The 22,204-nt window shown below is 32.5% G+C and overlaps 2 protein-coding genes and 1 pseudogene across 3 annotated transcripts; 1 reads left to right on the forward strand and 2 right to left on the reverse strand.

Annotated features, from left to right (window-relative positions):
* Nucleotides 1–399: 399 nt before the first annotated feature.
* On the reverse strand, nucleotides 400–2,780 carry LOC130672933 (uncharacterized). Of its 2 annotated transcripts, XR_008990794.1 has the most exons (3): nucleotides 1,281–2,780; nucleotides 988–1,180; nucleotides 400–623 (listed from the first exon to the last, which is right to left on the reverse strand). XR_008990794.1 is itself a non-coding variant. In XM_057477746.1 (2 exons), the coding sequence occupies exons 1-2, from the start codon at nucleotides 2,736–2,738 to the stop codon at nucleotides 620–622; spliced, it is 1,755 nt and encodes a 584-aa protein (XP_057333729.1). In that variant the 5' UTR covers nucleotides 2,739–2,780; the 3' UTR covers nucleotides 400–619. The 2 variants fall into 2 exon arrangements, 1 of the variants encoding a protein (XP_057333729.1); XM_057477746.1 differs by having other exon boundaries at nucleotides 988–2,780.
* Nucleotides 2,781–6,722: 3,942 nt separating this feature from the next.
* On the forward strand, nucleotides 6,723–12,983 carry LOC130673810 (probable cyclin-dependent serine/threonine-protein kinase DDB_G0292550). Its single transcript, XM_057479021.1, has 3 exons — nucleotides 6,723–6,746; nucleotides 6,863–6,953; nucleotides 10,624–12,983. The coding sequence occupies exons 1-3, from the start codon at nucleotides 6,723–6,725 to the stop codon at nucleotides 12,954–12,956; spliced, it is 2,448 nt and encodes an 815-aa protein (XP_057335004.1). The 3' UTR covers nucleotides 12,957–12,983.
* A 6,429-nt stretch (nucleotides 12,984–19,412) lies between these two features.
* LOC130673811 (GATA zinc finger domain-containing protein 10-like) lies at nucleotides 19,413–21,498 on the reverse strand (annotated as a pseudogene).
* Between the last annotated feature and the right edge of the window lie 706 nt (nucleotides 21,499–22,204).

The raw sequence follows: 22,204 nt of genomic DNA on the forward strand, positions 1-22,204 counted from the left end.
TTTTTTTTGTAAAAAGAATCTTTTCTTAATTGTAAAAAATTTTAAACTTGTACTTGGCGCGATTTTATACAGAGAATCTGTTTTTGGTAGGATTTATAATACCGTAGCATAATCTTGTAGAAAATTTAGCGGTCTACAAAAAAGGTTTCATGCAATTTTTCGATAAACTTTCTCCTTCGAAAGTTATTTGGGGTTAAATTTCAATTCATGATAGAAAATTCTGAATGTAGTATTATTTGAATATTGTCACTAAATATATTTATATCATATGTTTACTGAAGTTAACAGTCTGGTTATCGCGACTTGGTTACCATAGTAGCACTCTGTTTATTGCTTTTCAATAAAAAAATATTTTGTTATTAAGTGACCCAGATAAATACTATTAAGGGGTTAGGGGTACTCAGGGGTATGAAAAAATGATGATTTTCAATAATTTTTTTTTTGTAGTTAATTACTTTATTTGACAAAAATAAAAACATAGCTTTATTAGAACACGTTTCGATTTGACTTCACGAAAATTTCAAAAAAAAAAATTAATAATTCAAAAAGTTATCGCTGTTTTTGTAGAGCCCGTTCCTCCCGAAGTCCTTTGCGGTGATCATCATAAGTCCTTGGAGATTCATCTAAAATCAATCGGACAAGAAAAATTAGTTTTATTAATAGATAATCTTGTGCCTGATCGAAGCTTTTTTTTTTTTTTTCGAAATTAACAAAATGGCGGCCTCAGGAAATTTTTTTCAAATTTTCGAGAAAAAAACCGACAGTTTATTGTTAAAAAAAAATCGAAATTTTGAAAAAAAAAAAAAATCCTTCGATCAGGCACGAGTTTTTAATGTATTTCAAAAGTACAATAAATTTTATTGAAATCTACCGAGCAGTTTTTAAGTTACAGTGATCACCAGTTCAGAAAACATAGTTTTGAGAAAAACGCATTTAAAGTTTTGCTATGGATTTATGTCGAATTATAAGAATTATTTAATAACTTACACTGAGTCATCTATTCCTGGACCATATAATAGCTCTTCAGCCGACATAGCAGCTTCCAAAATATCGATTTGCTGGTGCCTACGTTGCAATCGACCTTCTCGGGTGTTATCATTAGCGCGCTTATCTGCTACTTTGATACGTGCAGCATCCATTCTTTCTGCATACCGATGAGAATTAGGCCCACAATTAAGTCCTAGTGTATTCATCAAGACTAATAATGAATTTATACCCTCATTAAATATACACATAGCAACGTATGCAGCTATTTGTACGATGGTAAAACTAGTATTTACCGTTTTTGGGCATATTTTCCATACTAGTTGGTTAAAGCTTTCATTATTATTCTGATTGAATCCACCTACACATCTTGAAAGTAAATTTTCATTACTAAGATCTTCGTATATAGGCTTGATAGCTTTTAAAACATCAGAAGGTAAAGGAGAATAATCGTGAGAAAAGGTATCAAGCTCTCCTCTTGCTTCAGCGCGCTGGTAAGAGCACCAAGATTCTTCGCCTTTTGGACACATATCATGATTCGGTTTTTCATCACTCGAGCCGTAGTGATAAAAGGTTGCCATTATAGCAGATTTCATATTTTCAATAGAATCACAATGCCGGCGTATTGCTAAACCATAGTACACAGTTAGTTTGTCTATTAATTTTCCTGTGAGCTTACCTCGACCACCAAGACCTTTTTGTTTACTCTTCAGCGTACGTAATCGACTCCCCATCCGCTTTTGGACATGCCCTATACATTCCTTTTTATTTACAGTTGTATTTTCGTAAGGATCTGATTTTATAATTCCTGAATAGGTCTTGGAGTCACCATCACCAATATAGTTGGCATACTTAACTCCATATTTAGTTTCAGAATACGAAAACATTTCGACCATCGCATCCACCTCCATTTTCCCAGAAGACCCTTGATGATTAGCAGAACACACATCTTCATGCGATTGATACCATTCCTCGAACTCAACAGTATTTGTTTTTTTTTTCCAATACTCACATAGCTTACAATATGCACTTTTAATGTTTATGTCAAGAATCTTTCCAGTAAAATAGCCAATTATAGAAGAAACTCCAAATGACGATGTATATCCCCGTTTTTGCCAGGTTCCATCTCCCGATACAGTTAGATGATTTATATCTTCATTTTCAGTTGTTGGCATTGCTTGCTTTTCTTCATTCACAGCTTTCGTCATGAAGGTTTCTGCGACGGCTTTACTACAATTCAAAATCTGTTTCAGTAAAATTGTATGCGTAGATTTATCTAAAAAAGACGGCATGTCCATCAGGCCGCAAAACTTGCACAATCCTTCGTATCCTATTCCTAGTATTCTCATTACAAAAATGAAACGTCTGTTTATTTCATAAGAATGCCCAACGAAAGAACAGGAAGGAATATATTCATTTCCACAGTTATTACATGCAACTACAATTTTGAATCCCAGCCCACGTGTACTTGCTGTTTGAAACACTACATTTCCATCACATTTTTTACATTTTATAAGAGCAGAAATTGCAGTGAATACCTGAATAAAATTTATTATTCGAAATTCAGTACTGCTGTCTTCAGGTACATCATCTTCAGTGTTTTGTTTTAATTTTTTAGAAGATGTACTCTGAATACTTTCATCACGTTCGGCTGTTTTCGGATTAAAAACATTCTTTCTTTTGACTGAACGCGACTTATTAATTTTTTCAGAACTCCGAAGTTCTCTTGAAACCTTTCTAGAATCACGTCCCATGGTTAATAATTTAATTCACTTGAGAAATAATTTATCACAAAACTATCGACTGATTAGTGCAACGACTACAGGTATACTGGCAACCAAAAATTATTTTTCAGTTCTTGTACTACCTACAAATTGTGAATATATGTAGAAGGATATATATATATATATATATATATATATATATATATATATAATTATAAATACATTAAAATGGGGAGATATTCATGACAATGAAACCCGAAAGGTCGGTTGCTTGCAGCTGTTTCTAGCTACCTGCTCTCGAATGCCACGTAGCACCCGAGCGTCCTTTGGTCATTGTTAAATAACTCGAAAAGAATTTGTCGGATTCACTTCAAATTTTCACACAATATTTTTAAAATATTATACTTTAAGAAAATGCAAAAAAAAAAAAATCGATTTTTTGAAAATTCTGACTACCCCTAACCCCTTAATAAAAAATCTTGTGGTGACAAATTTCTAAATAAAAAAAAGTGTCGAACTAGAAATTATGTCTGATAAATCTGGTCCGTCTTCGCGAGATGATGATGCTCCACCGAAGAAGAAATAAAAAACGCTTAGAAGAACATTCCTTCGGAGGTTACGCTTACTCTCATAAGAAATTTAAGATTCTCGAGGATGGTGAAATTGCACAGTAAGTGAAAATTCTGATCAACTAATTGCTGGATTGTAATCATTTGGATCACAAAAAAAATTAGGACATTTATACTATATGTTTTAACTACCTGGGAAAAAATATTTTTATAAAATTTACAAAATTTTACAAAATTTGAGTTCTAACATTTTGTAAAATTTCATAAGATTTTATACTGAAAATGGCCTGGTAAAATTTTATCAAATTTTATAAAGTTTTATAAAATTTTATGAAGTTTTATAAAAATTTATAAAAATTTATAAAACTTTGTAAAATTTCATAAAATTTTACCAGGCCATTCTCAGTATAAAGTTTTATAAAATGATTTTTTTTTCCGGGACGGGTCACCCATCCAACTAATGTCCAAGCTCGATGCTGCTTAACTTTTGTTATTGAAGAATCGTAGTCTGCTCCGCTCGTCTATTGGTCAGTTGTAGCTTAGAAAAATTCGTGGCTGTATTTATGATTACTCATGAATTCTTATCAGCCGTATTTCATAGCACTAATTTGTAATTATATATAAAAAATAAATTTGAATAATTCAACTGTCGAATGTTTAATCGACATGAAATTTTAAAATTGATTAAATTTATTGACTTTTAATGATTTATATTTTTGAATTAATGGCGAAACCTTTGAATTTTTCCTTGAGTAATGAAGAATTAACTTTAATTGATAGTTGACAAAATAAAAGTTTAAAAACATTAAATTGAAAATTATCACATTATGTAATATATATAAATATGTAAAAGAAAGGGGTGGCAGGGGTAGGCAAAACGAGGTACTTATAAAATTTTATAAAAAAAATTTTTTTTTTTTTTAATTTATTATAACCATCCCAAAATTACTTTTGTAAATATAATTGAGCATTATTTTGAATTTTTTTCGTTAAACTTTTTCAAGAATCGAGTGCTCGTCGAAAAATGTTAAAGACTTTTGTATTAAAATAAAAACTATTAAAAACTTTTTTATCTTCCTTTGCATCCAATAATTGTGTAAAATATAATTTTTCTTTATGTAAATAACTTACAAAAAATTTTAATAAAATCAATTTTATTCAATATTCAGAATTTTTTTTTTCTACATTTTTCTGGGGGTACCCTGTATATATTAGGTAAACAATAATAGTTTTTATCATATAATTTTCATATTTGTTTATCACCGTATTTTGCCCGCAAAAATGAAATTTTTTTTTTATGGCCACTGAAAATTTTGTCTATTTACTTTGAATTTCTAACAATTTTTATAATAATTTGTAATAAACTTCACAAAATTGTGTGAAAGTTTATCAAATTTTACAAAATGCTACATCACACTAGATGCAATAGTGACATCAAATTCTCTAAAGTTTTATGAAATGTTATAAAATTTTACATAATTTCATAAAATTTCATACAATTTTATAAAATTTTATCAAATTATTACTGCCCTTTTGAGATCTTACTTTATAAAATTGTATAAATTTGTATAAGATTTTATAAGATTGCATATAATTTTATGAAATCGTATACAACTTCTAAAATTTTGTAAAATTTTATCTAAATATTACTTCTCTTCTATAAGGACTTACTTCATAAAATTATATAAAATTGTAGAAGATTGTATATGATAATATAATTTTATGAAATTGTTTAAAAGTTTATACAATTTTATAAAATCTTATAAAATTTCGTACAATTAGATAAAATTTTATCTAATTATTACTTCCCATTTAAGATCTGACCATATAAAATTTTATAAAATTTTATAAAATTCTATGAAATTTGATAAAATTAGATGAAATTCTATAAAATTTCGCTGTACAGTCTTATAAAATTGGATAAAATTTTATATAATTTCATACAATTGTGTAAAACTTTGTAAAATTTTATTCTATTTTATACGATTTTATAAAATACCATACAATTTTATAAAATTACATTTATTTATTACTTTCCTTACTCAGAGCTTACTTTATGAAATTTTATAAAATTTTATAAGATTTTATAAAATTGTATAAAATTTTTAAAATTGTATGAATTTTTATAATATTTTTTTTTTTTATTTAATTTCTGTTTATCAAGATACAAAGTCTTATAACAGAGAGGAGCGTTGCCCAAAATATATAAATAAATAAGTATGAGATTAAATTACATTGAGAGATCAGGTTTTAAAATATCAGAAATTAAAAATTATCTTCAAGCAAAAAACTTCTTGTTAAAAAACAATTATTCAGAAATCTAAATATAGCTTTACACCTGGCAAAAGATAAATTATTAAATAATACAAAAATATAGTTATCATCAAACTGTAGGTCGTCATCCTTTGGTAGTAGATATCTGAGTGAATTATAGGCCGGACATTCCAACAATATATCTTTGATAGTTTCCCCCTTGAAGAGACCACAGCATTGACATTCTTTCATTGGATACACCTTGTAGCTGGATTTATTTAAAGAGAAGCAAGAGGCATGTTTTCCTGCTAATCTGATTTGTACTATAGTTCTGATTAGTATCATCGATCTTATATAAAAGTAAGTTGGTCTTTCGTTCTCTACCGGTCTACTGATTCGGACTTGGCTGTGGTTGGAGGTCTTATAACTGTTATAGTCGCTCAGACTCAGATGGTCTTTTAACTTTTTGAAGATGATTGATTCATAACTTTTCCATACGTTCACATCAAGGTTGTTAAGTAAAAAATCATGGCCGGTGGATTTCAGGAATTTATCAAATTGCAATATCCAATTATTTTTACAGGAGCCATATCCATTTTGAGCAAGACTGAGCAAACATTTTACGCAGATTTTTGGCACATAACTGTCCTCAGCCTCCAGAATTTTTAAAAACCAGGACCATACATTTTTCAGTGCTTGATATTTAAGAGGCGGGATATTTAGCTCGAGACGGATTGCCCAGCCCGGTGTGTTTCTTGTAAGATGTAGTGCTTTCTTGAAAAATTCGACCTCGATTTTTTCTAGTTCATCACAATATCTTAAACTCCAAGCTGGGAAAGCATATAGTGCTATCGAGGTAACCATGCTGTAATACAGGCTCATGTAGGCCTCCCAGTTTTGGCATCTAGATCTAAATAAAATTCCCAGTCCAGCAGCTGATGCGACACTTGCTTTCGACCTAGCCGACACGGACGCTAAATTACCTAATGTTGTTGATGAAAGCCGAATACCAAGGTAGTTGTAGGTGTTAACCACTTCTAGGTTGGTATCTTCATACGTGGTATATTTTTCACTCATTTTTTTCGTTTTACCAGCATTTTTAAAAGTCATTATTTTCGTTTTTTCTTTGTTAACCTTTAGTCCTTTGGCGTTACAGTATTCAGCAAGTACATCAAGTTTCTTTTTTAGATCAATGTGTGATTTGGCTAGGATGACTGTATCCTCAGCGTAAAGCGCAATTAATAATTCATTAATACCATCGATGTTCAGCCCTTCAGCACCTTTACATCTGAAAAATTCTTCGAAGTCGCTTATGTAGAGAATAAATAGTAGAGCGCTCAGTGCTTCTCCTTGAAGCACTCCTTCAGTCACTTTAAAGCTGTCCGAGTAATTATTTCCTATTCTGACTCTGACATTGGCATGATCATAAAGATATTTAAGGACCTGAATGAATTTATTACTAATGCCTAGGTTTGCCAATTTATTCCAAAGCCGCTGGTGTGGAACCATGTCGAACGCACGTTTGAAGTCCACAAAGATCGCGTAAATTTCTCTACCCTTGTGCTGAAGTTGAAGTTGAATTGTGGCAATTAACGTGAAAATTGCGTCAGTACAACTTCTACCTTGCCTAAAGCCAAATTGTGACTCTGGGAGAATATTTTTGCCAATTAAAATTTTTTCTAGGCGTGTTTTTAAAATGAAGGTGAAAATCTTTGTAAGATGATCAACAAGCGCAATTTCTCTATAATTCTCCGGGACTCCCGGGTCCCTTTTTTTATAGATCATTGTTAGAACTATATTTGACCAATTCTCTGGGCATGTTTCTTTTTCCATGATTAAGTTAAAAAGGCCAACTAAGTACACTTTCCAGTTTTCCGGTAATAACTTATAGACTTCGTTTGGTATTTGATCTAGACCAGTTGCTTTACCTGCTTTTAGATTATTCAGGGTTTCTTCTAATTCAGGTAGTGTAAATTCACCACCCAGACTTTCATCCCCGGGTATACCAGGTACAAAATCAGATGGAGGTTTTGCGATGTAGATGTGTCTGTAGTATTCATTCCACGTTTTTATAGGTGGTGGGGTTACCGAGCTGTTACATGGCCTGAACTTCTTTATAGCAGCCCAAAATTTTTTTGAATCTTTAACGTTATTGAACGCCTTTTCTATCTCTATTCTATATTCAGCTTTCTTATCTTTCACAAGTTTTTTAAATCGTTTTTTATGAATAATATAATTAGTTCTGTCTTCTTCTTTAAAGCACGAGTTAAAGCATTTTTTTAACAAACTGCACAGAGTTTTTTTTTAATTAATGCACTGTAGGTCAAACCATGGTGCATTTTGATTTTTTCTGCTTGAGTTCTTGTCCACAACGATGCCACTAGATACCGCAGCCTCAAATATCCCAGAAATTAGATTATTATACAATTCTTGTACATTTAATATATTTATTAGAGTGTTGTTATCATCTGAACTACTCAGATTACTTACAAATTTTTTTACTTTATTACTATCATTATAACTCCACTTCTTTTTAGTACACGTGCCCCCAGTTTCCTCAGGTCGTTCCAAATCCTCGTAATCATATCTGGATAAGGATAATTTAACAGGAAAGTGATCGGAGTCAGTTATTTCTTTAATTACTTCAAAGTCTTTCACTGCATAAAGATGATCAGCTTTAATCCACACCAAGTCAATAATGCTCGAACTGGTACCGCAACAAAAAGTTGGCTTGGCAGGTCTATCACCCGGAGTTCTTCCATTAATTAGCGCAAATCCATTCTGGTTCATGAAATCCATGAGTCTTCTACCTCTAGAATTTGTTTTATTATCTGACATCATAATATCGAACATACAGACAGTGCCAAAAAATGGTTCCATTGGTAGATTATCCTCAGCTCCAACCCAGGCGTTAGAGTCACCACCAATGATTAATACATTTATACTTTCACTTTGTACAATTTTATCTATAACATCTTGTAGATTCTTGAAAAATGATTCCATACAGCTGGTGGGCTTTAAATAAATATTACCAACTACTATTGTCTGAGTTGAGAGTTTCGTTTTAGTAAAGATCCATGACAGTGAGTTGTTGATGCATTCGACATTGTATTTTGCTATCACAGCCAGACTCCTTTTTCTCAGCATTCCTGTATTACAATGAACACATTGATTGAATTTTAGGCGGCCCATTGAATAGCCAAGTTTCTGATAGACATATCATATCATTATTTCCTGTTAAATTTTTTATCTGATGGGGAGTGTAACCATGTATGTTCCAGAAAATTATTTGTAAGCAACTAGCATCCCGGGCATCGTTTATTAGTTTTTTTCTTGCCTTTCTGGGCTTGGAGCCACTTTGGTCTTATTTGTTAAGATTAGTTCACCTTTACTTCGGTCCCAGGTTCAAACTTTGTTATCAACAATGATTTTTCCAAAGGCTACCTTTACTTTGCAGTTTTCTTGCTTTTTCTGCCTAGCAAAGTCTCTGATTTTTTTTTGCATACTTCTCTCCTCACTTGTCATGTCATTCTCAATGTAGATAATCGAGTTTACTTATGACTTACTTTTATTTTTCATAATTTTTTCTTTGACTGCGGCAGAATTTAATTTAACTATAATAATATTTTTGTCTTTCCTTGTGTAGCTTACTTCATCAGTAGTTGAGCTGGGGGAGTTCACCCCCCCGATAAAACAGATTGTGGGTTCTAGTCCGTGCTAAGTTACCGACCGAGGGTAACCTACCGGCAGTCGGTAGGTCTGTTTTACCGACCAAGGGTAACCTGTCTGCAGTCGGTATGGCTATCGGCAGTCGGTAGGTCTGTTTTACCAATCGCATAGGCAGTCGGTAAACTTTTACTGGTAGTCGGTAAACAGTTATTTGGCAGTCGGTAAACAGTTATTTGGTGGTCGGTAATCAGTTATTTGGCAGTCGGTAAGCTCTGTTTTATCTTCTGTATGGATATTGGCAGTCGATCAGCGTGTTTTGGCTGTTGGTAAAATGGAAACACGCTTTGAGGTTATTTTTTGATGTTTTTTTAACTTATGTACGGTAGTTATTGTTTAAAAAATAATATACACACACACACACACACACACACACACACACACACACATTTCTCACAAACTAAATGGGTCATAGGCCGCCTACCAGATTAAAGGTGGTTGTGTAATTCGCATCACCCCAGAGCTGGCACTAGCTACCTGCCATCTACAGGTTGTGTCCGTGTGTGTAATTATAAGTGTAGTTATTTCAAATCTTATATATTGAAACTGAGGTTTGGACAAGTACATGCGAGAAGCATGCGGGGAGGATGCCATCTATCGGTTTAATTATCCCTCACCCCTTTTTTTTTAATGAATAACGTCATCGATTGCGTCATCCGACAAGTTCGAGCTTGTTTCCGAGGTTGTAGTGGGGGTAGACGAATAATTTCTGAGCTCTCGAGCTCTCAGCACTCTGTCTATGCTGAAACATCTAAGTGAACAGTCAGTGAAAATTTTATACTAAAGTTTTTTATGATATTTAGTGTGTTCATTTTTTTATAAATCACGTAAGTCATTTCACTTGTAAATTTAGATAAATATTTGATTTTTTATCAATGAATTAATTAACATATTATTTAATTAATTAATTAAGTAATTAATCAAATATCTGTGATAGGATGGATTTGAAGAAAATTAATGAAATTAGTAATTTAGAAAACATTTTGCCAACCAGAAAGTTTCAAGAATTAGAAGTTGGCAAAATGTACAAAATTACCGAATTAAAAAAAATTCCAACGCAGTATGGACCTAGAGTGGTTGCTGCTCTCGATAATGAATTTATAGTCTACTTTCCTACGAGGACCAACAACCAATTGATTGCTGATGAAGAGACATTAAAAAATCTCACCAACACTGTTGAAGAAGAGCATCTCTATCTTCGATTTCACGGTAGCAAATACTGTAAATTTGAATTTGTTCTTTTGTCAACTTAAAATGTACTTTTATTTTTTAACAAAATAAAATATTCAAAATGTTATTATTTTTTTACACAATTTTTCATAGACCTATCCATAGTAATTTTATGTTTTGTAGTTGTATTTTAATTTATAATAATAATAATAATAATAATAATAATAATAATAATAATAATAATAATAATAATAATAATAATAATAATAATAATAATAATAATAATAATAATAATAATAATAATAATAATAATAATAATAATAATAATAATAATAATAATAATAATAATAATAATAATAATAATAATAATAATAATAATAATAATAATAATAATAATAATAATAATAATAATAATAATAATAATAATAATAATAATAATAATAATAATAATAATGATAATAATAATAATAATAATAATAATAATAATAATGATAATAATAATAATAATAATAATAATAATAATAATAATAATAATAATAATAATAATAATAATAATAATAATAATAATAATAATAATAATAATAATAATAATGATAATAATAATAATAATAATAATAATAATAATAATGATAATAATAATAATAATAATAATAATAATAATAATAATAATAATAATAATAATAATAATAATAATAATAATAATAATAATAATAATAATAATAATAATAATAATAATAATAATAATAATAATAATAATAATAATAATAATAATAATAATAATAATAATAATAATAATAATAATAATAATAATAATAATAATAATAATAATAATAATAATAATAATAATAATAATAATAATAATAATAATAATAATAATAATAATAATAATAATAATAATAATAATAATAATAATAATAATCATAATAATAATAATAATAATAATAATAATAATAATAATAATAATAATAATAATAATAATAATAATAATAATAATAATAATAATAATAATAATAATAATAATAATAATAATAATAATAATAATAATAATAATAATAATAATAATAATAATAATAATAATAATAATAATAATAATAATAATAATAATAATAATAATAATAATAATAATAATAATAATAATAATAATAATAATAATAATAATAATAATAATAATAATAATAATAATAATAATAATAATAATAATAATAATAATAATAATAATAATAATAATAATAATAATAATAATAATAATAATAATAATAATAATAATAATAATAATAATAATAATAATAATAATAATAATAATAATAATAATAATAATAATAATAATAATAATAATAATAATAATAATAATAATAATAATAATAATAATAATAATAATAATAATAATAATAATAATAATAATAATAATAATAATAATAATAATAATAATAATAATAATAATAATAATAATAATAATAATAATAATAATAATAATAATAATAATAATAATAATAATAATAATAATAATAATAATAATAATAATAATAATAATAATAATAATAATAATAATAATAATAATAATAATAATAATAATAATAATAATAATAATAATAATAATAATAATAATAATAATAATAATAATAATAATAATAATAATAATAATAATAATAATAATAATAATAATAATAATAATAATAATAATAATAATAATAATAATAATAATAATAATAATAATAATAATAATAATAATAATAATAATAATAATAATAATAATAATAATAATAATAATAATAATAATAATAATAATAATAATAATAATAATAATAATAATAATAATAATAATAATAATAATAATAATAATAATAATAATAATAATAATAATAATAATAATAATAATAATAATAATAATAATAATAATAATAATAATAATAATAATAATAATAATAATAATAATAATAATAATAATAATAATAATAATAATAATAATAATAATAATAATAATAATAATAATAATAATAATAATAATAATAATAATAATAATAATAATAATAATAATAATAATAATAATAATAATAATAATAATAATAATAATAATAATAATAATAATAATAATAATAATAATAATAATAATAATAATAATAATAATAATAATAATAATAATAATAATAATAATAATAATAATAATAATAATAATAATAATAATAATAATAATAATAATAATAATAATAATAATAATAATAATAATAATAATAATAATAATAATAATAATAATAATAATAATAATAATAATAATAATAATAATAATAATAATAATAATAATAATAATAATAATAATAATAATAATAATAATAATAATAATAATAATAATAATAATAATAATAATAATAATAATAATAATAATAATAATAATAATAATAATAATAATAATAATAATAATAATAATAATAATAATAATAATAATAATAATAATAATAATAATAATAATAATAATAATAATAATAATAATAATAAATGCCCACGGTGCATGTTGTGCGGCCAGCGGAGATTTTGATTACTCCGTGGCGCACCGTGGGCTAGATAGGTCAGCCCTCCATCTACTGACCTACTAAGCGCACAACAACCTTCGCATTGGGTTAACTCCCCAATGTGAAGTAAACTGAGTTCAAGACAATACTGAACACAGAAGTGCTCCCCACAACCGGCCCTTCTCGGATGAGGGCTACCCACTAGCTGGGCGGAGCACCGAGATTCCGAATGATGACGACCCTGGCGAACAACGGACTGCATTTAGGTGGACGGAGGAATTACGAGTCGATCTCCTGATGTGCTATAATAACAGTGAACCGGAGCGGAGAGGTTACATGGCTAGGATGCATGCTCTCTGGAGCGATATGCACCCTAACCATAGCCATTTTTCACAACAACATCTGCGTGATTATGCCTCTCATCTCCGGCGAACACGACGATCACTGTTAAATAACAGACGAGTATCTCACCGTCTGTCTTTTCCAGCACAGCTACATCAGGAGAGACGCCGTTCTTCCGAAGACGCTGACAATGATTTTGAAAGACGACAAGTATGTGTCTCTAAAAAGACACACTACCCCAAAGACCAACTTGACACGGAAAACCACGAGCTATCGCTTCGGATTCAGGAAGATTCTACTCTACTCACCATCAATCAAGCTGTCTATGATGCTGCTTCCTCACTCTTACCTCCGGCAAGAAATAATACTCCTTCTCCGGAGGCTAAGATGAGAGGTCGCATTGGACAGCTTTCACTGAAGATTGATGATCTCCGGAAACATGTCTCCCGCATTCAGTGTGTTATTGAGTACGTAAATGCTCGTAAAGCGTTTACGCCTAAAGTCCGCCGTATTGCGGCTGGACTACGATATCAACATCACACACTGAATAAGAAGAATCTTCTTAACATCAAAGAAGGTTCTCTCAACAGGTTGCGGGCTCTAGGGACTGCTAAAAAGTCACTAGAGAAAAAGCTGAAGCGGCTTACCGATAACTCTTTGTTTCGGTTAAGTCCTTCACGCTTTCTGACACCTAAGACATCTGTTTCTGGCGATCCCCCATCTATCGAGCGAGTAGAAGCTTTCTGGTCCGAGTTGTATGGTGATCAACCAGACGTGAATCGTGACACTCCAGCTCTCAACGACTTCGAGGCATTTTGTCGCCGCCACCGAAACGACAATGCTGATGAAGAGAGCCCTGAAGTCAGCACGGAAGAAGTTCGTTTGGCTCTGAATAATGGTAAGAACTGGGCTGCTCCGGGTCCGGATGGCATTAACTTGTTTTGGTGGAAGAAACTTACTTCTACCCACAGCCACCTGGCCCGGATATTTACAGCGTTTATCAGAGGCAACGAACCTATTCCGTGCTGGCTTGTAGAAGGGCGAACCGTGCTCATCCCTAAGAAAGGTGACTTGTCCGATCCGAAGAACTACAGGCCTATCACCTGTTTGAATGCAGTTTATAAGATTTTCACAAAAATCTTGAATAATCGCATTCTACAGGAGATAGATCCTGTATGGCAGCAGATATACGAACAACGTGGCAGTAAAAGAGGCTTGTCAGGTTGCAAAGAGAATCTGTTAGTAGATCGTTGTGTCATTCAAGACGCGGTCTACTATCAGCGCAACCTGTCAATGGCCTGGATTGACTACCGTAAGGCATTCGACTCAACATCTCACGAGCTCATTCTCTTTTTGCTCAAATGCCTTGGGGTCAATCGCGATACAGTGGGATGCATACAGCGTACGATGCAACTTTGGCGAACACGGTTCCACATTTCATGTGGCAACGACAAACGTGTGACCGAAGTTGTACAGTACAAGCGAGGTGTCTTCCAGGGAGATTCCCTGAGCCCGTTGCTGTTTTGCATCTCACTGCTGCCGATATCTGTTGCGCTACGCCGTACCCGTGGATACTCAGTGGGCCCACCAACTGATCGGAAATATTCGATCACCCACTTACTCTACATGGATGATCTGAAGGTATATGCTCCTGATGAGGAGCACCTTCAGACAGCCTTGAATATCGTAGGGGAGTATACACGGGATGTCGGCATGGCTTTTGGGTTGGACAAGTGCGCGGTCGTTAATCTGGTGAGGGGTAAGTGCTCTGATTTGCGCGAAGATATCGAGTTAGTAGATGGGAGCGTCATTGACCATCTTGACGCCGGAGAGTCGTACAAATATCTAGGGATTGACGGGAGTCCTATGCAGGATGTCTCGAAAATCAAAACGACTCTCTGCAGCGAGTATGGACGGAGACTCCGGAAAATCTGGTCATCAGAACTTTCCGGAAAAAACAAAGTCTCTGCAACAAACATGCTTGCTGTCCCAGTACTACTTTACTCTTTCGGTGTCCTTAAATGGACCCGAAAAGAGCTTAGAGATCTCGATATCAAGACACGCAAAGTCATGAATATCAATCGGAGCATGCACCCTAAATCCTCAGTCACCAGATTATACCTTTCCCGGAACATCGGAGGGAGAGGTCTACAGAGCTTGGAGTGTCTACACGATCGTTTGGTTTTGGGTTTAACATACGAAGTTGTCAATTTCACTGCAGATGAGGACGACTTCCTTATGCAGATTGTTCATAGTCATGAGAATCTGCAGAAGGGAGCGTTCTTATATAAGGCAGCAAAGTACGCGGCAAAATCCCTCGGTCTCGGAAGAGTAAACCCTCTTATTGAACTCCCTAAGGAGGAATTTAAGAGTGTCGTCAGGAATGCTGAGCAGCAAAAACTGCTCAGTACACACATGGACAAGTCCATGCACAGCGTGTTCTTTAAACACGTGCGTGACCATGGCTTGTCCACCCAGCTGACGTTTTCCTTCCTTAAGTCAGCTGGCCTGATGTCCGAGACCGAAGGATATATTTTTGCCTGCCAAGATGGTGTAATCAATACCCTCGAATACCGTGCGAAAGTACTCCAGATGCAGCTACCCGACACATCGTGTAGGGTGTGTAAGCAACATCCTGAGACGCTTATGCATCTCTTGTCAGCATGTCCTGTGCTGGCAAGAAGTGCATACATCCAGCGTCATAATGCTGCTCTGCGAGTACTTTACTACCACCTTAGACATACGCACGGTATCGATAAAACACCAGTGCTGCCTTATCTGCCAGGAGATATTCCGCAAGTTGTTGAGAACGACCGTTGCCGCATTTATTGGAACGTGCCATTCGCAACAACGCGGAAAATAGATCACAACAAACCTGATATTGTGCTCTTCGATAAAACCGCTCGTGACATTTATGTCATTGAGTTTTCAGCTCCTGCTGAGTATAACATTACGGTTAAAGAAGAGCACAAACACGAGATATATCAGGATCTCCTGTTCGAAATTGGCAAACTTTACCCAGGTTACCGTGTCAAACTTGTCGTCCTCATTGTTGGCGTCCTAGGAGGGATGAAACAGTCTTTTGTATCTGCATTGGCTAGAATACCAACTTGTTCAGCGCAAGTTGAGCTTCTGGCATCGAGGATGCAAAAGGCTGTTATTCTCGGGTCCCTCCGTCTCCTAAGGCAACGAAACTTGGCCTGCTGCGCATGCTGATCATCTTGTTGATGAAGCATCGCATTAGTAACGATTTGGCGCTCAGGTGAGGCCCTCGGTAGAGTCGGACTACCGGGGATAACCCCCTGAGCATTTAACTTAAAAAAAGAAATAATAATAATAATAATAATAATAATAACAGTACAAGCGAGGTGTCTTCCAGGGAGATTCCCTGAGCCCGTTGCTGTTTTGCATCTCACTGCTGCCGATATCTGTTGCGCTACGCCGTACCCGTGGATACTCAGTGGGCCCACCAACTGATCGGAAATATTCGATCACCCACTTACTCTACATGGATGATCTGAAGGTATATGCTCCTGATGAGGAGCACCTTCAGACAGCCTTGAATATCGTAGGGGAGTATACACGGGATGTCGGCATGGCTTTTGGGTTGGACAAGTGCGCGGTCGTTAATCTGGTGAGGGGTAAGTGCTCTGATTTGCGCGAAGATATCGAGTTAGTAGATGGGAGCGTCATTGACCATCTTGACGCCGGAGAGTCGTACAAATATCTAGGGATTGACGGGAGTCCTATGCAGGATGTCTCGAAAATCAAAACGACTCTCTGTAGCGAGTATGGACGGAGACTCCGGAAAATCTGGTCATCAGAACTTTCCGGAAAAAAACAAAGTCTCTGCAACAAACATGCTTGCTGTCCCAGTACTACTCTACTCTTTCGGTGTCCTTAAATGGACCCGAAAAGAGCTTAGAGATCTCGATATCAAGACACGCAAAGTCATGAATATCAATCGGAGCATGCACCCTAAATCCTCAGTCACCAGATTATACCTTTCCCGGAACATCGGAGGAAGAGGTCTACAGAGCTTGGAGTGTCTACACGATCGTTTGGTTTTGGGTTTAACATACGAAGTTGTCAATTTCACTGCAGATGAGGACGACTTCCTTATGCAGATTGTTCATAGTCATGAGAATCTGCAGAAGGGAGCGTTCTTATATAAGGCAGCAAAGTACGCGGCAAAATCCCTCGGTCTCGGAAGAGTAAACCCTCTTATTGAACTCCCTAAGGAGGAATTTAAGAGTGCAAAATCCCTCGGTCTCGGAAGAGTAAACCCTCTTATTGAACTCCCTAAGGAGGAATTTAAGAGTGTCGTCAGGAATGCTGAGCAGCAAAAACTGCTCAGTACACACATGGACAAGTCCATGCACAGCGTGTTCTTTAAACACGTGCGTGACCATGGCTTGTCCACCCAGCTGACGTTTTCCTTCCTTAAGTCAGCTGGCCTGATGTCCGAGACCGAAGGATATATTTTTGCCTGCCAAGATGGTGTAATCAATACCCTCGAATACCGTGCGAAAGTACTCCAGATGCAGCTACCCGACACATCGTGTAGGGTGTGTAAGCAACATCCTGAGACGCTTATGCATCTCTTGTCAGCATGTCCTGTGCTGGCAAGAAGTGCATACATCCAGCGTCATAATGCTGCTCTGCGAGTACTCTACTACCACCTTAGACATACGCACGGTATCGACAAAACACCAGTGCTGCCTTATCTGCCAGGAGATATTCCGCAAGTTGTTGAGAATGACCGTTGCCGCATTTATTGGAACGTGCCATTCGCAACAACGCGGAAAATAGATCACAACAAACCTGATATTGTGCTCTTCGATAAAACCGCTCGTGACATTTATGTCATTGAGTTTTCAGCTCCTGCTGAGTATAACATTACGGTTAAAGAAGAGCACAAACACGAGATATATCAGGATCTCCTGTTCGAAATTGGCAAACTTTACTCAGGTTACCGTGTCAAACTTGTCGTCCTCATTGTTGGCGTCCTAGGAGGGATGAAACAGTCTTTTGTATCTGCATTGGCTAGAATACCAACTTGTTCAGCGCAAGTTGAGCTTCTGGCATCGAGGATGCAAAAGGCTGTAATTCTTGGATCCCTCCGGCTACTTAGGCAACGAAACTTGGCCTGCTGCGCATGCTGATCATCTTGTTGATGAAGCATCGCAGCAGTAACGATTTGGCGCTCAGCTGAGGCCCTCGGTAGAGTCGGACTACCGGGGATAACCCCCTGAGCATTTACTTAAAAAAGAAATAATAATAATAATAATAATAATAATAATAATAATAATAATAATAACAATAATAATAATCCAAATTGGAAAAAAGTCAGACTGCGCATGCGCAGCGCAAAGCAGATGACAAGTCGACGCTATCCACAAGGCTTTATATTTGCGGGAAATTTAAAAAACCGCTCGCGCACACTCCGTGCAGCGCGCGGTATTTACGACTATTTTAATCATGAGGGATAAGTTGGACAGGAGAGGCAAGTATATTTTTTAACATATAAACGAAAAAATATAAGTGTATTGAGTACTTTTTTATTAATCAATAAATTTAAAAAAAAAATATTTAATATTCAAAAATTAAATTTAAAAATTAAATTTAAAAAAAATACTTAAGATACATAAAAAGAATGTGTGTGTGTGTGTGTGTGTGTGTGTGTGTGTGTGTGTGTGTGTGTGTGTGTGTGTTCTTACAAAATGATATTGAATGGTAATAAAAAAATTATAATGAGAAAATGCTAATAAAAAAATTATAAATAAGAAAATGATAATAAAAAAAATTATAATTTTATTCTCCATCTGATGATGACGAATTTTCTCCATCGGACCGAAACCTTTGAGCTGACGATGATGATTGCGGTTGCAGTGGAAGAGGTGATGGCGGTAATGACTCTGGTGACGGCGGTCGTGATGGTGGTGATGCATCATCATCATCATCACTCACCAGCAGCGTTGAAGCCAGTGACGGTGTTGGCGATTCTCGCCGTTGTTGTTGTGATTGATGCCTATCATGACAACAACAACGCTCATGACAGCCCTTTGAGATCAATTGATGATCAGCAATAACTCGCTGTTGATGCTGTTGTTGTTGTTGTTGTTGTTGTTGTTGTTGTTGTTGTTGTTGTTGTTGTTGTTGTTGTTGTTGTTGTTGTTGTTGTTGTTGTTGTTGTTGTTGTTGTTGTTGTTGTTGTTGTTGTTGTTGTTGTTGTTGTTGTTGTTGTTGTTGTTGTTGTTGTTGTTGTTGTTGTTGTTGTTGTTGTTGTTGTTGTTGTTGTTGTTGTTGTTGTTGTTGTTGTTGTTGTTGTTGTTGTTGTTGTTGTTGTTGTTGTTGTTGTTGTTGTTGTTGTTGTTGTTGTTGTTGTTGTTGTTGTTGTTGTTGTTGTTGTTGTTGTTGTTGTTGTTGTTGTTGTTGTTGTTGTTGTTGTTGTTGTTGTTGTTGTTGTTGTTGTTGTTGTTGTTGTTGTTGTTGTTGTTGTTGTTGTTGTTGTTGTTGTTGTTGTTGTTGTTGTTGTTGTTGTTGTTGTTGTTGTTGTTGTTGTTGTTGTTGTTGTTGTTGTTGTTGTTGTTGTTGTTGTTGTTGTTGTTGTTGTTGTTGTTGTTGTTGTTGTTGTTGTTGTTGTTGTTGTTGTTGTTGTTGTTGTTGTTGTTGTTGTTGTTGTTGTTGTTGTTGTTGTTGTTGTTGTTGTTGTTGTTGTTGTTGTTGTTGTTGTTGTTGTTGTTGTTGTTGTTGTTGTTGTTGTTGTTGTTGTTGTTGTTGTTGTTGTTGTTGTTGTTGTTGTTGTTGTTGTTGTTGTTGTTGTTGTTGTTGTTGTTGTTGTTGTTGTTGTTGTTGTTGTTGTTGTTGTTGTTGTTGTTGTTGTTGTTGTTGTTGTTGTTGTTGTTGTTGTTGTTGTTGTTGTTGTTGTTGTTGTTGTTGTTGTTGTTGTTGTTGTTGTTGTTGTTGTTGTTGTTGTTGTTGTTGTTGTTGTTGTTGTTGTTGTTGTTGTTGTTGTTGTTGTTGTTGTTGTTGTTGTTGTTGTTGTTGTTGTTGTTGTTGTTGTTGTTGTTGTTGTTGTTGTTGTTGTTGTTGTTGTTGTTGTTGTTGTTGTTGTTGTTGTTGTTGTTGTTGTTGTTGTTGTTGTTGTTGTTGTTGTTGTTGTTGTTGTTGTTGTTGTTGTTGTTGTTGTTGTTGTTGTTGTTGTTGTTGTTGTTGTTGTTGTTGTTGTTGTTGTTGTTGTTGTTGTTGTTGTTGTTGTTGTTGTTGTTGTTGTTGTTGTTGTTGTTGTTGTTGTTGTTGTTGTTGTTGTTGTTGTTGTTGTTGTTGTTGTTGTTGTTGTTGTTGTTGTTGTTGTTGTTGTTGTTGTTGTTGTTGTTGTTGTTGTTGTTGTTGTTGTTGTTGTTGTTGTTGTTGTTGTTGTTGTTGTTGTTGTTGTTGTTGTTGTTGTTGTTGTTGTTGTTGTTGTTGTTGTTGTTGTTGTTGTTGTTGTTGTTGTTGTTGTTGTTGTTGTTGTTGTTGTTGTTGTTGTTGTTGTTGTTGTTGTTGTTGTTGTTGTTGTTGTTGTTGTTGTTGTTGTTGTTGTTGTTGTTGTTGTTGTTGTTGTTGTTGTTGTTGTTGTTGTTGTTGTTGTTGTTGTTGTTGTTGTTGTTGTTGTTGTTGTTGTTGTTGTTGTTGTTGTTGTTGTTGTTGTTGTTGTTGTTGTTGTTGTTGTTGTTGTTGTTGTTGTTGTTGTTGTTGTTGTTGTTGTTGTTGTTGTTGTTGTTGTTGTTGTTGTTGTTGTTGTTGTTGTTGTTGTTGTTGTTGTTGTTGTTGTTGTTGTTGTTGTTGTTGTTGTTGTTGTTGTTGTTGTTGTTGTTGTTGTTGTTGTTGTTGTTGGTGTAAGAAGTTATTGATGTTCTCATCAATTTGACGGTGATAATCAACAACTCCATCACCTATCCAACAAAATATCGCTTCGACGGCAGCCCCCATCAGAATTCTTAATTCCCGGTTCGAATTTGGCACTTGAAGCACCCATTCTTGCCGGGAATCATCAACAATTAGTTCGACGGATATGCCGTCCAAAACGATAAGTGGGCCATCTCGCACCGATTCACCTCCACTCAAAATGCGGATGACTTGGCTTCGAACATCACCCGCCAAAAAGTATTCGTCATTGTAGTTTAAGTAAATTCTTAACGGTACTACGAAGAGATAATGCAACCGCCTCTCAATGAAATTCATTTCTATATTGAATTCTCGATCCATCGTCCTGCAATGGCAAAAATACTTGATTATGTATATGTTTTTCTAAGTGTTTAATTAAAATAATTAGTTGCGTCTAAACAAACTTATTCATAAAATATTTAATAATTAAAAAATCTAAGAAATAAATTTTCCTTATCATGACTTGGATTTTGAGACACACACACGCGCAATTTAAATATGTAAATTAATAATAATCATGAAGAAAATAGAAAAGTCAGTTACGGTGAAAAACTATTTTTTACACAGATTAGTAAAAATAATTTAAAAAATTATTTATAAAGTATTTAATTATTAATATACTTAATTTTCGATTATATTACAATTGAAGACTTTACGAATAAGTTTTTTTCCCAATTATTTTTACTATCCTGTGTTAAAACAAAAGAAATTTTCTTATTTCTACATGATTAATTATTTTACATATTTATTTGTGTCTTTAAATAATAAAAAAATTAATTTATCAATACAAAATGAATTTTTAAGAAAATTAATTTTCCTTCTAATTATTTTTAATATTTAGACATAATTATTCAAAAAAAAAAAAAAAGAAAAAATTGTTTAATAGGAAAGAAAATATTTTTTTATTACTTACGTTGTTTTTTTAATGATGACTTTTTCAATCGCAATTGATTTTATCCAAGAACTTTAAATCGTAATTGATTTTATCGAATAACTTCAAACA

The sequence above is a fragment of the Microplitis mediator genome, chromosome 8 (genome assembly GCF_029852145.1).
Source record: "Microplitis mediator isolate UGA2020A chromosome 8, iyMicMedi2.1, whole genome shotgun sequence".
NCBI lineage: Eukaryota > Metazoa > Arthropoda > Insecta > Hymenoptera > Braconidae > Microplitis > Microplitis mediator.